General features: G+C 31.9%; 1 protein-coding gene across 10 annotated transcripts in view; it reads left to right on the top strand.

Annotated features, from left to right (window-relative positions):
* LOC122499185 (rho GTPase-activating protein 100F) overlaps positions 1-12,762 on the top strand; it is a 42,697-nt gene extending 29,935 nt beyond the window's left edge. For 3 of the 10 annotated variants that reach the window (XM_043607354.1, XM_043607353.1, XM_043607360.1), the window contains 17 exons: positions 7-165; positions 358-587; positions 730-988; positions 1,701-1,712; positions 3,186-3,435; positions 3,654-3,914; positions 4,527-4,685; positions 5,299-5,462; positions 5,603-5,948; positions 6,034-6,249; positions 6,615-7,003; positions 7,143-7,278; positions 7,387-7,506; positions 7,606-7,766; positions 7,894-8,086; positions 8,232-8,494; positions 10,409-12,761. In XM_043607354.1, the coding sequence (XP_043463289.1) occupies positions 7-165; positions 358-587; positions 730-988; positions 1,701-1,712; positions 3,186-3,435; positions 3,654-3,914; positions 4,527-4,685; positions 5,299-5,462; positions 5,603-5,948; positions 6,034-6,249; positions 6,615-7,003; positions 7,143-7,278; positions 7,387-7,506; positions 7,606-7,766; positions 7,894-8,086; positions 8,232-8,494; positions 10,409-10,741 (3,651 nt within the window). In that variant the 3' untranslated portion in view covers positions 10,742-12,761. Of the gene's footprint in view, positions 1-6; positions 166-357; positions 588-729; positions 989-1,700; positions 1,713-3,185; positions 3,436-3,653; positions 3,915-4,526; positions 4,686-5,298; positions 5,463-5,602; positions 5,949-6,033; positions 6,250-6,614; positions 7,004-7,142; positions 7,279-7,386; positions 7,507-7,605; positions 7,767-7,893; positions 8,087-8,227; positions 8,495-9,667; positions 9,732-10,408 lie in introns of all 10 variants that reach the window. The other 7 variants (XM_043607361.1, XM_043607362.1, XM_043607356.1 and 4 more) reach the window with 7 other exon arrangements.
* Positions 12,763-13,039: the final 277 nt, after the last annotated feature.

Genomic DNA, 13,039 nt, shown 5'->3' on the forward strand with positions numbered 1-13,039 from the left:
TTCCAGGATCCAAAATATCCCATCCATTTCGTGGAGATAATCAAGAGTCCGGGACAGACGTTGGGACTTTATATAAGAGAAGGAAATGGAGTAGACAGGAACGATGGCGTTTTTATATCTAGGATAGCACTGGAATCGGCCGTCTATAACAGTGGTTGTCTCAAGGTTCTGTTTCTATCTGCTTTTTTACTTTTTTCAATCCATTATTCTCTGACAACTTTGAATTGAGAAGAAAAAATTTCATCTCATTTTCCAATATCTTTTCGGTTTGATTCATTTCAAAACCGAAAAGTAAATTACAAAGTAAATTATTGAAGAGAAATTGAGAAATCTAAACGGCGTTGATTTTTTCAATAGGTTGGGGATGAAATTTTGGCAGTGAATTTGGTCGACGTGACGCATATGAGTCTAGATGATGTTGTCATTGTGATGTCCATTCCTACGAGACTCATTTTAGCCACGAGGCGTGGTCCTCATCAGCTCATCTCGCATAATCTGCACAGTGAACACAAAACAACACCTGTCGTTGTCATTAAACGAGACATTAACGAAGATGAAAACGATCATTCAACCAGCAATCATATACGGTAATTAGAAATTTGTCAAATTGCTCAAATTCCCATTTAACTAAAGTTTATAAAGTGGAATTTATACCAAACCCCATTTCCATTAATTTCATTAATTTCATTTTGAAAAGTTGACAAAACTTATCTATTATTAATATTCCAGTGACAGCAGTCGAAGGAGAGGAGACGGACGTGAGATGTTACCATCGAGATCAAGATTGGGTCTCACTGGACTCGGATCGACTCAAGATTTAGGATCGAGCAATGGCGATCTCTATTACAATTCTCGACCCGAAGGTCACTGGTCCTATCAACCACCACCGCCACCTGTTATCACCCATCAACCGAAACCATCAGCCACCCAACATTTTCAACCATACGAACGCGGATATCCAAAAACATTGGAAAGTCTCGCTGAAAAAGTAAGTCGTATTTTTTATCACTTGGGATTTTATATTAATATTTATTATTATTAAATGATTGCCCAATGACCAACAAATTTACTAATTTTTCTTCCTTTCATTAATTTTTTTCTGAAAAATAAATTTCAATATTTGCATGTTGTTATCGAAACAGATTTTTAAATCTTGATGGATAATGTCTGGTTTGCAAATTTGTTAAACGCAATAGTACAATTTTTCAGTATGGCGAGTCAGTGATCATTTGATAGTGATGAATTTTATAAACATAGATGTCTTAGACGATGTGGATCGAGCACCTATTTTATTACCTATTTGCACAATTCCACACTTGTTTGCCCTCCACTCTCTAAGAGCGCTATGAACATAATTATAAATAATTAAAAACAAAAATCTATTTGATAAAAGAAAAAAAAGAATGGCGGATCTAGAGGATAAATTTCGAATTTAATACAAATGTTTCTGTGTAAAAAGTAAAATCAATACCTCCGTAGATTTTTTCTTGATAACTTTTTTTCAATTTCGAGAATTTCTTCTTTTGTGTGAAAAAAAATAATATCTTCTCTTCTAATGATAATGAATGATAACGATATAATAGAGTGAAAAATGTTGAGAGAAAAAATTTAACGACGTAAAGACCGCCGTTCAATGTTATTTATAAAGACGAAATTTATTGACTATTCGGTTCTATAATGCTACGTTGAAAATTGACCAGGATTTCACGAAGGTAAAAATAATACAACTCTTCTTGATATCTAGATCTCGTAATGAGTATACTTCAATATGTATATTGCTATACTAAAATTATATTTGGCGCACCCCCTTCGTCTCTCTCTCTCTCTCTCTCTCTCTCTCTCTCTCTTCTTCTTCTTCTTCTTCTTTCTCTTATTTACTTGGGATACTTGAGAGAAAAATATTTTCCTTTGACATAAGAAATTTCCATATTTGAGCAATAACATTTTCTCGCATATGTAAAAAATAACTAAAAAGCTGAGATTTTTGTAAATTTATATTTGATTTTTAAATTGATTCCTCGTAGAGGAAGAATTGTACTTTTTAACTATTCGATTTTGAAAAAATTGAAGAAATTAATAAAGATTGATTTTTTGATGCAAGGGAATTTAAAAAAAGTTTGCTACACAAATATCGATATTTGTTTGAATTGTCAAGGGTAAATAAATTTTTCTCCCGACTCTCACTCTCTTTCTCTCTCTCTCTCTCTTTCTCTTTCTATGTCTCTCTGTCAATCTGTTCCAAAGCTTTTCTATACGTATGTTTATGTGTGCATCTTCCAACATTTTCTCCCCTGCTGCATTATATTGTTCACTTTGCTTCGTGCAGAAAGTACATTTCTTGACAAAAGATGAAATTATGAAAGGTAAATTTTTATTCATAAAATTCATTATACAATTCACATGAATTCCGAGAGAAAATATATAATTTGTGATATGTAGTGAGAATTTTAAATGATAAATTAAATTCGAAATAATCAAGCACGAGGAAGTGATGATAAAATAATAATTATTATTACATTTATGAAACGAATGATATTTTTTGCTTTTATTAATTTTTAATTTAATTTCATAGAGTAATTAATGAATACATAATTACTAACGAAACTTATTACCGTGAATAATATTTTGATTCAAAATCCGTTCAACGTGATTTTATTATCATTTTTCTGTTTGAGTATTGTCGAAATTATCTAAATGCGCTTTCAGAGGATTAAAATTAAATTGTAATAGAATTTTCCTTTTTAAAGATTAAAATAAAAAAGTTAATTATTCATCAATTGAAAATATTCATTATAATTATTGATTTTATTGTTTCGTTTTATTTATATTGTCAAGAAATGTTTTTCTGTTAATTTCAAGGCTTTTAGAAGACTCAGCACATTTCACGGCTTATGAGCAACAAATTTTTTTATTCATTTTTATAAATAATTGAATATTAATACAAGTAATTAATAATTAATTTAATATTAAAACAACTAATAATAAAATTCTTCCTCTATGAGGTGCAATAAATTATATTTTTTTCTAAATGTTATCAAAATAATCTTTTTTTAAGGAACAATGGTAAAAATTTTAGAGATTCGTGAAAAGTGAAAAAGTCGCTTAAAGCTTTTATTTAGAATATATATATTAAAAGAGAAGAAAAAAAATGTTGGACATTTTTTACAAGTACGATTTTTATTTAGGTTCACTCGTTTTACGCGAATCCTGTGATGTCATCGAATGGTCCACGTCGTATGTCCACTGGAACTGGAATGCAGTCAGTAGGTAGAATTTCAAGCCAAACTCCAGCCTCGCATTATGGATACTCTCAGCATACTGGGGGCAGTAGAATTATGCCAAGAAGTGGTTCTGACCAACATTTACCCCGAGTTGATTATACTAGCATTACCACACCAGCACGCCATACGCTTTTGCGGTCTAGTCTCAAGACAGGTAAATTGTAGTCATGTAATTGCATTTCTTTTTCACACCGATAATCCATTTTTAATTAGAAATCACTATGGAAAAAGATTTAATAGTATAAAATGGAAAATGCATTTTTCTTCTTCATTCTCGCGGAGGGAAATTTAAATTCTTTTATAACATTTATTTCTCATGAAGAAAATATTTTTTCCGCTTTTGAAATAATTCTTATATTGTAATTATTTTAGGATCGTCGGCGATGCGCTACAACACGAGATATGGCCAAAGTGATACAACTTCATCGACACGGGGTCAGGGTCAATTTGGTACTTTGACGAGAAGACATCGACCGTCGTTGGATTATGCGTCTGACACCGAGGCCACATGTTCCAGTTCACCTCGATCAGCCTACTATTACTACAGGCATAATCTGAATAATCCATCTCAGAGTAGTGCCGTCTCACATTTGGCGACATTATCGAGGTCGCAGATTGGCCAGGGCTCCACTGGTGAGTCCTTGTGTTTCAAACAAATGCTCATGTGTCAGATTGAAATTTCATTAGCCGAAATTATACACATAGAAGACAGCAAAAAAAGAAAGAAAAAGAAAAAGATTGCATGAAATTAAACACTTATTTTATACATAATAGAAGTCTTCTACGGCAACGTCTCTGTCGCTCAAACAATGGATATGAGGCTATTCGTGAAAATTTACTTCCTTTTTCAAAGTTATTAATATTTTCTTCAATTAGATAATTTATTGAAAATTATTTTCAAAATATTTTCAAAATTATATTTGCATTAAATTTAAACTGAACAAAGGGTGTTGAAATTTGGAAAGATAAAAAAGACGGAAAGTACATTGTTGACTGCTTGGAAATAGTTGCACGTTCGTTAATAATTTCCTTTTTTACATACTTAGGTTATTAATGACTTATAGATTCACAGGGTTTATCAATTTTTTTTCTCTCTTTCTCTCTCTTTTCTCTAATAGACTAAAAAAGCAGTCAATAATGAGCTGACCGAAAGTTTTATAAAAATGTTTTTTTTGGCGTTAATTGAGTTTGAAATTGGAGAAAAGGAATTTTAAAGGAAGGATTTGGTTTTTAACGTTATTTTAGGTTTAAGAACAAACTCTTTGCCTCGTAGCGGCAGAACGTTGCCGCAGCAACCAGGCCTTAGAACTGGTCTTAGCACTGTTACGTCAGGTCTTATTGACCAGGAAGATAGTGATGGGGCATTGTCCGCTCCCGAGTTTCCATCAATTAGACGAGATAGAGGTAAGAAATTCATCTCAAACACCCATTCTCTGCCTTGATCCAGTAAAATTCCTCTCAATCAAATTTTTTTTTTCAATTTTCCATCTCTTGACAAATCAATTTTTTTGTTTTCAAAAATATTTCAGGAGTGTAAAAAATATTTCTTTATATTAGAATTTCTTCATTATCATTTTAAATCGTTAACTTTTGAAAATATTTTTTGTTTGAAAAAGTTTTATCAGAATCATAATACTTATTAGTGCTCGTTAATTTAGTTGGTTACTATATTAATTTACCTAGTAGTATGCATAATTGTTGTAGATTTATTATTACATTTACCCACTAATTTAGGAGAATGAGTTTCCTGTCATCTTTTTTTTTTTTTTATTTTAAAACTTGGTAATTTATCAGGAAAAATTGTTACCAAAAGGTACTAAGCATGTATCTGTTAGCATCTCATATAGTTTGAAAATAGTTGATTCAAAAAGATGAATTTTCTTTTATATAATTGTATAGGACAAGAATTTTCAAAAAATTTAAAAAAAAAAAGGGAAAATGGAAAATTTTTGTTCAGTTTAAAAAATTAAATGAAGTCTCAAATCTCTGGATTTAATTTTACTTTTAATAATCATAGGAAGGATACCTTCGTCGCCAAGTGTTTTCACGTCAGATGAATATCGAGCATGGTTGAGTCGAACGCCAAGTACCAGCGCATTGTACGAACAAATCCGAGCGACGACAAACAGGCCACCGAGATACACATACAGTGCTGAAAATATTCACGCGGCAGCTAATCAGGTAAAATTAATTAACTTAAATTCAATGAAAATAGTTAATTTAAATTGATTCGATAAAAAGAAATAAAGAAATGGAAAAGAAAGAAAAAATGTCAATAATATTCTGAGGTTGGAATTTTAATTATTTTATTAAACTTGTAGGCTGAATATGGAGGATATGGCAGCTACAGACCAATGTCGAGTACTCTAGACAGATTATCAACGAGGTCAGCATCGGCGCAACAAGTGAATCTCGCAAATTTAAGGGCTTCAACTGCTATCAGTTCCACTTCTCATCGAACCGCGAGCAATCCAAGGCCGTCTTCTGTTGCTTCCAACGTTCGATCGTCATTGAGTCAAAAGCCGTCTTTGAGCAGTACTGTCAGTCAGCGAGCAACATCAGTGCGAAGGATCAGAAATCTCCTGGACCTCGAGTCAACTAGAAGCATACCGACTCCCACACCAGCCAGAGCTCAGGATCAAAGACTGCTGGACATTAATCCTGCAGGTGAGAAGTGTTTTTTGAAATTGAAACATTCACTGTAATGAATGTTGAATCAATTTCAATTCTCAATGAAATCGATTGATTTCAGAGTTCCTCAAGTATAAAATAGAGAAGCCACCGACGGTGGGCACTCCAAGTTCGACAAGCTCCCTCTTGAGCTCCCTTGGAGACACTAGTGGCGATCTTTCCAGTGGAGTGAATGGGTTGCTCTGGGTCCACCTGCTGGCAGGTCGTGGTCTTCGATCGACAACTTCATCTTCTGCGGCGACAACACCTTCTACTCCATCAGGTCAGCCAAGTTTAGGTACGTCCGTGAATGCCGATCATTCACGGCTGAAGGCTTGATTTCTTTAAATATTAACAAGAAAAGAACACTAAAATCTCCTCTTATTCTTTACTATTCTTTTTTTTCGTATCAACTCATTTATTTTTCTTTTTTTATCATCTTTTTTATTAAACGTATTTTTATTAGATACTCTTCTATTAACTAAAATCTCACGCACTTTTTCAAGAAATCTTGTCACTTGCACATGACCTCGACTCGAAATAATCTACATGGTTCGAGTGGCACTATTTTCATTATTCTTATTCATTGAAAAATACAAATACACTGGACTCAATTATTGTAGGGTTAATTGAAGATATGAGAAAATATTTCCCTCGTTACAGGCACTTGTGCACTTAGAGATTTGTACTGCGTTCTCGAGTGCGATAGAGTTCATAAAGCAAGAACAGTCGTGCGTACTGGTGATTTAATGTTCGATTGGGACGAAACTTTTGAATTGGATTTGGTGGGAAATCGACAATTGGATTTACTCGTCTATTCATGGGATCCGCAGCATAGGCACAAACTTTGTTACAAAGGATCCGTACATCTAGTTAGCCTACTCAAAGAATCTCCATTGCATCAATTGGCACTGAAAGTCGAGCCACGTGGAACGATTTATCTTAGATTAAGGTACACTGATGCACACCAAACATTTAGACGACGAGGGTTGCCCGTTATATCATTAGCTACTAGAGTTGCGCCACTATTTGGAGTTGATCTGGACACTGTGGTGAGCTATTATTACTTTTCTTTATTCTTAATTAATCTTAATTCATTTTTCTCTCATTCGTTTGATAATGAATAGAAAATATTATTTTAATTAGAAAACACTATTTTGAAATGTTTTTAATAATTGCATATGTTCGTAGGTTACACGAGAGTGCAAGACTGGAGGTGTACCAGGAGGAGTTTCCACTGCCTTGGCAATGAGCTCATCTCCCAACATTCCCATCATCGTTTGGCGCTGTGTCGAGGAAGTTGAAAGAAGAGGACTTGATATTATCGGTATGGCTATTTAATGTGTAATAAACTACTTTACTATTACTAATAAATAATAAATTACTGCTTATCTTTATTTACGATGAAACTAAATTGTCAATTATTTTGTCACAGGCTTGTACAGACTGTGCGGATCGGCATCGAAGAAAAGAATACTTAGAGAGGCATTTGAACGAAATGCCAGATCGGTTGACTTATCGCCGGATAATGTTCCTGACATCAATGTCATCACAGGTAAATTGAAAAAACAATAAAAATTGTTTAAATTTAAACGAATAAATAGAGATTCAAATTTTTAGTCTTCAGTGTGGTAAACAATTTTCTTTCTTTCAGGTGTTCTCAAAGATTATTTAAGAGAATTGCCGGAGCCCCTATTCACGAAGTGCCTCTACCAAATGATGGTGGACGCGCTCGCAGTCTGCCTGCCCGATGATCCACAGGGTAATGCAAAACTCATGTTCAGCATCCTCGACTGTCTCCCAAAAGTGAATAGGGTGAGCTGAAATTTTACTTTTTATTACCTATCATTTTCACTATTCTGAATTAGACTGTTGTCATGTTATAATAATTTAATAATTATGGTTTTAATGACAGAAATATTAATTGAAATTAATATTTCAGTGTACATTAATTTATTTATTGGATCACTTGGCCCTGGTACTGTCGCAATGTAACAAGATGTCACCGGCAAGTTTAGCAGTTTGCTTTGGTCCAGTTTTAATGTTGCACTCGGAAGAAACTGGACCGCAATTAGACTTCCAGCAGCCCATTGCTGTGCTTAAATACCTTCTTGAAATTTGGCCCGTCAAGTCAGGTAATGCTATCGTTCTTAATTACTTAAATTCTCCTTCAATTGTCAAGTTTGTAATATTTTATTGCTGATAGATTTATTAAATTTGCAATGTTTTGAATGTAAAAACAGTGGGAATCAAGTAATCAGTAGCTCATTTCACAGACAGTTCGGAAGATTTCTTCAGTCGCTTCAACACTTCCTCGAGTTACGCAAGCAGTCGAGCACAACAACACCAGCAATCCGTCAATGCCATCGCAGTTGCACTCGCAGGTTCCAGTTCACTTGCAGCATCATCCGGTGCAGGGAACCTTGGGGCGAACCGCGCAGCCTTGGCAGCCGCCACCCTCACTTCATCAACAGCCCCCCATTACAACCCACGTAGCCCCCGCAGCCTCCATTCGTCCTCCACCACCGGTCAAGCCACGACAGGTAAACAACTCTTTTTCTTTTCATTTACTTCTCTCAACGGTCTTCTTCACTCGCATCCAAGCTTTTATTCTGATGCATCCGCAGCGTTTACGAGTTTTTCCCTTGTGTCTCAATCTCAAATAATAACAGAAGAAATTCAATAATTCGAACAATTATTATTATCATAATCAATTTTTGCCCTAGAGACAAATTAAAATAACTATTCTCAGGGCAAAATTTGATAAAAACTAAAAAGGTAATAAGCTGGCTTGGCAAAATGTTGATTGTTAATTTATCACAAAAGGCGAAACTTTGGGAGAGATTTCACTTAAGCTTGAAACGTAATTGGTTAAGTTTCAGTTTTTATTGAAAAAGTTGTTCCAGGATTATTTTTATTATACATATGTGTGTTCTTTCTTGCTTCGTATAATTCGACTTTTCCTTTTATTCTTCTTGAGTGTAGGATCTTGTTTGAAAGCATGGTAGATATCGAAAGGATAACTATCATCTTCATTGCATAAATTTGTCTTTCAAATACGCTTCCTCATTTAACATACTCTCGTGTGTCACTTGCAATCTTCTCATTTCTTTTCCTAACAAGTTTTCAAACAAAGTCTCTGATACTAATTCTCATGTGCTCCCGCGACTTTTATATATATATATTCATGTGACATATCCTTTTTCATGCATGATTTTTTTTCTCATATTAATTATACGTTTGCGTGATATTTAGTATTCACAAAAAGCAGTTTTGATGAAATATTCAAAGATGAGTTATCTTTTTTTTCTAATGGGAAATTCATTTTTGTTCAAGAGAATAAATTAAAAATAATTTGCAAGTATTAAAGTAAAATAAATGCACACAAATGTAAATTTAAGATTAAAGTATATAAATTAAATTAAAAAAAAATTGAAATGTGAATTTTTTCAATTAGTACTAATTTGAAAATTATTTTTTATTAGAGAAATAGTTATTTTGTATTTTGTTAAATTTTAACATCGTATTGGATTTCGATTACAAATGAAAGTTAATTTGCTTTTGTTTCTTTATTTGATGGCCCATCTTTGATGACTGTTGAATCCTTTTATGCGTAAACTGTCATTTCATTTGTAAATAGTTTTTTACACCATCATACCATTTACATAGTGAGATTTACGTTGTCTTCTTTATCTTTTGTTTGGGCACGTATTCAGAGCAAACGCAAATTGCCGGCTCTACCAAAGCGCTGACAGCACAGAGACGCCGCTTCTTGCACAGGTACATTATCGTTATCATTTTCATTCACAATTCATTCATCTCTTTTTTCATCCGTCCGTTTTCACTGCATGCTCTATTTTTCAAGTACGAGGGCAAACAATTTTCAAAATGAAGATCTGAATTCTCCTCGTTTTTATCATTTTACTTGCTTATAATAATAAGGTAGCGAAACAATATTTCTTTCTTAATTTTATTTTATTACAATTAAATAAAAAAAAATTGAGAATTTGAAATTCGTCTGTTTGGAAAATTAATAATTATTATCAGATCTTCATTGAAGCTGTGCGCTCTTGAATGCATCTACAATCTCTACGTATTTTTTATCTTATCCTACACTTTTTAGTATCTACTCAACTTCATTTTTGCCTATGGTAAAATTATTCTATAATAAAATCTTGGGGAATAATTTCATTTCAAATTCTGCAAGAAATGACAATTTCAAAAAAGTGTAAAGATTGTAACAGAAACTTTAAAAATATTGATTTTTCATAACGGTAAACTGAATTGTCAACTTATTCAATTGCGTTTTTAAGTTTTATTTCAGTCGTTTATGTAAAATAGTAAAAAAAAAAATTGACAGGTAAATATCAATTAGTTAATAAAATAAATGTACAAATAGAAATATTTTAATGTGGATAAATCCAATATCATAACTAAAATAACTTTGTGTCTTTCAGGTGATAGTCTCATCTCCCGGTTCCCCTAGCAGTGAGGACTCGACCTTCCAGGAATCAATTAAAGTTAATCTCAACAATGGCCACAAAAATGGTCACACGAACAGTCTCAATAGTCACAATAATGGACACACCAATAACAATAGCAACAATAATAATAACAACAAGGATCGAGGAAACCTGGGTTTCGCGAGGAACGAGAATCCGGAACAAATAACGCCAACCAGCAGTGTTGACACCGAGGAAGGAAATCCATCTCATCCAGAAGAGGGAGAACGCGGCGTTGAAGGTGATGCTGAGGCAAGTGATGAAGATCATCTCTCCAAGCTTCATTAAATGATGAAATTTGATGACGTACTTTTTGTTGTCTAATTTTTTTCTTTTTTTTACAACGCCAGTGTCCAATGGGACCAGGACTATATAAATAGGATTTCAGAACTCGGTGGAACCGAGAGAATAGTCTATGGAAATGAGGCCTAGTTAGAACGAAAATTGAAAAGACTCGAATAGAAACTTTACCGTAACATTTCTTTTAAAAGAAAACTTTTACTGGGACTCTTTTCATGATGAAAAACACAGCGCAAGAATACAGAATGAAAAAATTAAGGACAAAAATAACTCTCGGTATGAAAAAAAAAATACTTTTTCTACTCTATTTTCTTTTTTAATATTTACTCTTTTCAATAACCAAAGATCTCGCCATAAAAAGTTCACAACTTCAAGTTGTTCTTTTTTACGCAAAAGAAAAATTGAACAACCTTTTATATTAATAATTTTTCTAACTTTCTTACTCGATAAAAAAAAAATGACTCTATACGTAACTGAAAAAACCTTCCACATATTATACAATTTTCACTTTCTATATACGTGATGTTAAATCCCATTTTTCTTATAAATCTCATTTCGTATTATTTTTTTTTACATATACGTACAATATTTCATGAATTCATTAAAGAGATTACAGGGAATAACAATTATAATCTCTCAATTGAATTAGAACTGATAAAATTATGAATAAAATTATAAACAATTTTTGCGACATTCTATCGTGATATAGAAATAATTTCTATAACAATGAAGATAAGAAATAAACAAAAACAATACATTACCAAAGACTAAATTGAAAAAAGAGGAACACAAAATAACTCGGTTTATATGCAATATATATATATTATTCTACACGTATTCTGTATACATATTACTATGTATATAGAATATTTTACGATATACATGTGCTTTTGATAAAGACTATTACATTGTAGCTTTAGCCAACACGTACACTAAAAAAAAAAAAATACAGCAACAAATAAAAAAACAAACGAGATACAACTAATTGATACTGACGATAATGAATAGCTATATTATACAAAAATAAAAACTATACAAAATATATATAAAAATTAATTATATATATAAAACTAATTATATATATAAAAACTAATTATATATATATATAGAAAACTAATTATATATATAAAAAAATATATATATATTATACATATATACATACAGGCATACGTACGATTTGTACATATATAATTGTACACGACGAATAAAAGAAGAATATGTGAATCTACTGTATATGTCTGACAATAGAAAAAGTTGAAAAAGAAACCTTAAAACTCACCCAAAAACGATAATAATTAATTAACAAACACAAAAAAAAAGAAAGAAAAAAAGGAAAAGAGTTTAAAAACTATAAAATCCAGTAATAGCCAGTATTATTATACTAACGTCTAGTTGTCTAAAGAATAATATTAGAACAGACTGCTTTTACGTTAAATCGTAAAAGAAAATGAAATAAAAGAAATAAATAAAAATTGACTGCAAGGGGGTAACGTGCACGAATGGCTAAAACACGAAAACCGCCCCTTTTAATCACAATCTGTAACATAATTACCCCATAAATAACTAATTTCGCACAGTTAGTCTTATTGAACAAGTGGATCGTTGCATTAATATTATTATATCAATAGAGATGATCGAAAATTATTGTATAGTGTGTGGTATTGTAATAAGTACTTAAAAAGAGTTATACCTTCTTGTCTCCCCCTCGTACGACTATCTTGAACTCGTTAAAAGAATAATAGTCAGTTATTATGAACTTATAGATTTTTATCTTATTCATACGTTTACTTCCATTCTTTTATTTGGTTTAATTCGTATCATTAAATTTATTTCCAATTGTAATTAAATAATTAATTTATTACTCATTTCAATATAATCTTTTACTTATATCTTTAGCTCTGAGTTTTTTGGAGTTTTATTTATTTATAGTAAAGGAGACAATTATTTATTGTTTATATTTATTGCTTCTTGAATTTTTAGAAACTTTTTTAGTTTCTCAAATTGAAATTGATTTTGAATTTTAAGTTCAATTCTTATTTAGGTAGAAAATATATTTTCTATTCATAACTTTAATTATCAAAATATATTGAAAGGAATTTTAATTAGCATATAGCTAAGTATATTTTGGGAAATAAACGTACGAATAAGATTTAAAAATCTGAATTATTCTTTCGAGAGCTTGATAGTGTAAAAAATGTACGAGAAGCACACTGCCACAATTTTGTAAATTGACAATTACAAAAGAGTTACAGTTGACATCGTGAAGAAACTGCAAGCAGAATGCTT

This window comes from Leptopilina heterotoma, unplaced genomic scaffold (assembly GCF_015476425.1).
Source record: "Leptopilina heterotoma isolate Lh14 unplaced genomic scaffold, ASM1547642v1 Lhet_166, whole genome shotgun sequence".
Classification (NCBI taxonomy): domain Eukaryota; kingdom Metazoa; phylum Arthropoda; class Insecta; order Hymenoptera; family Figitidae; genus Leptopilina; species Leptopilina heterotoma.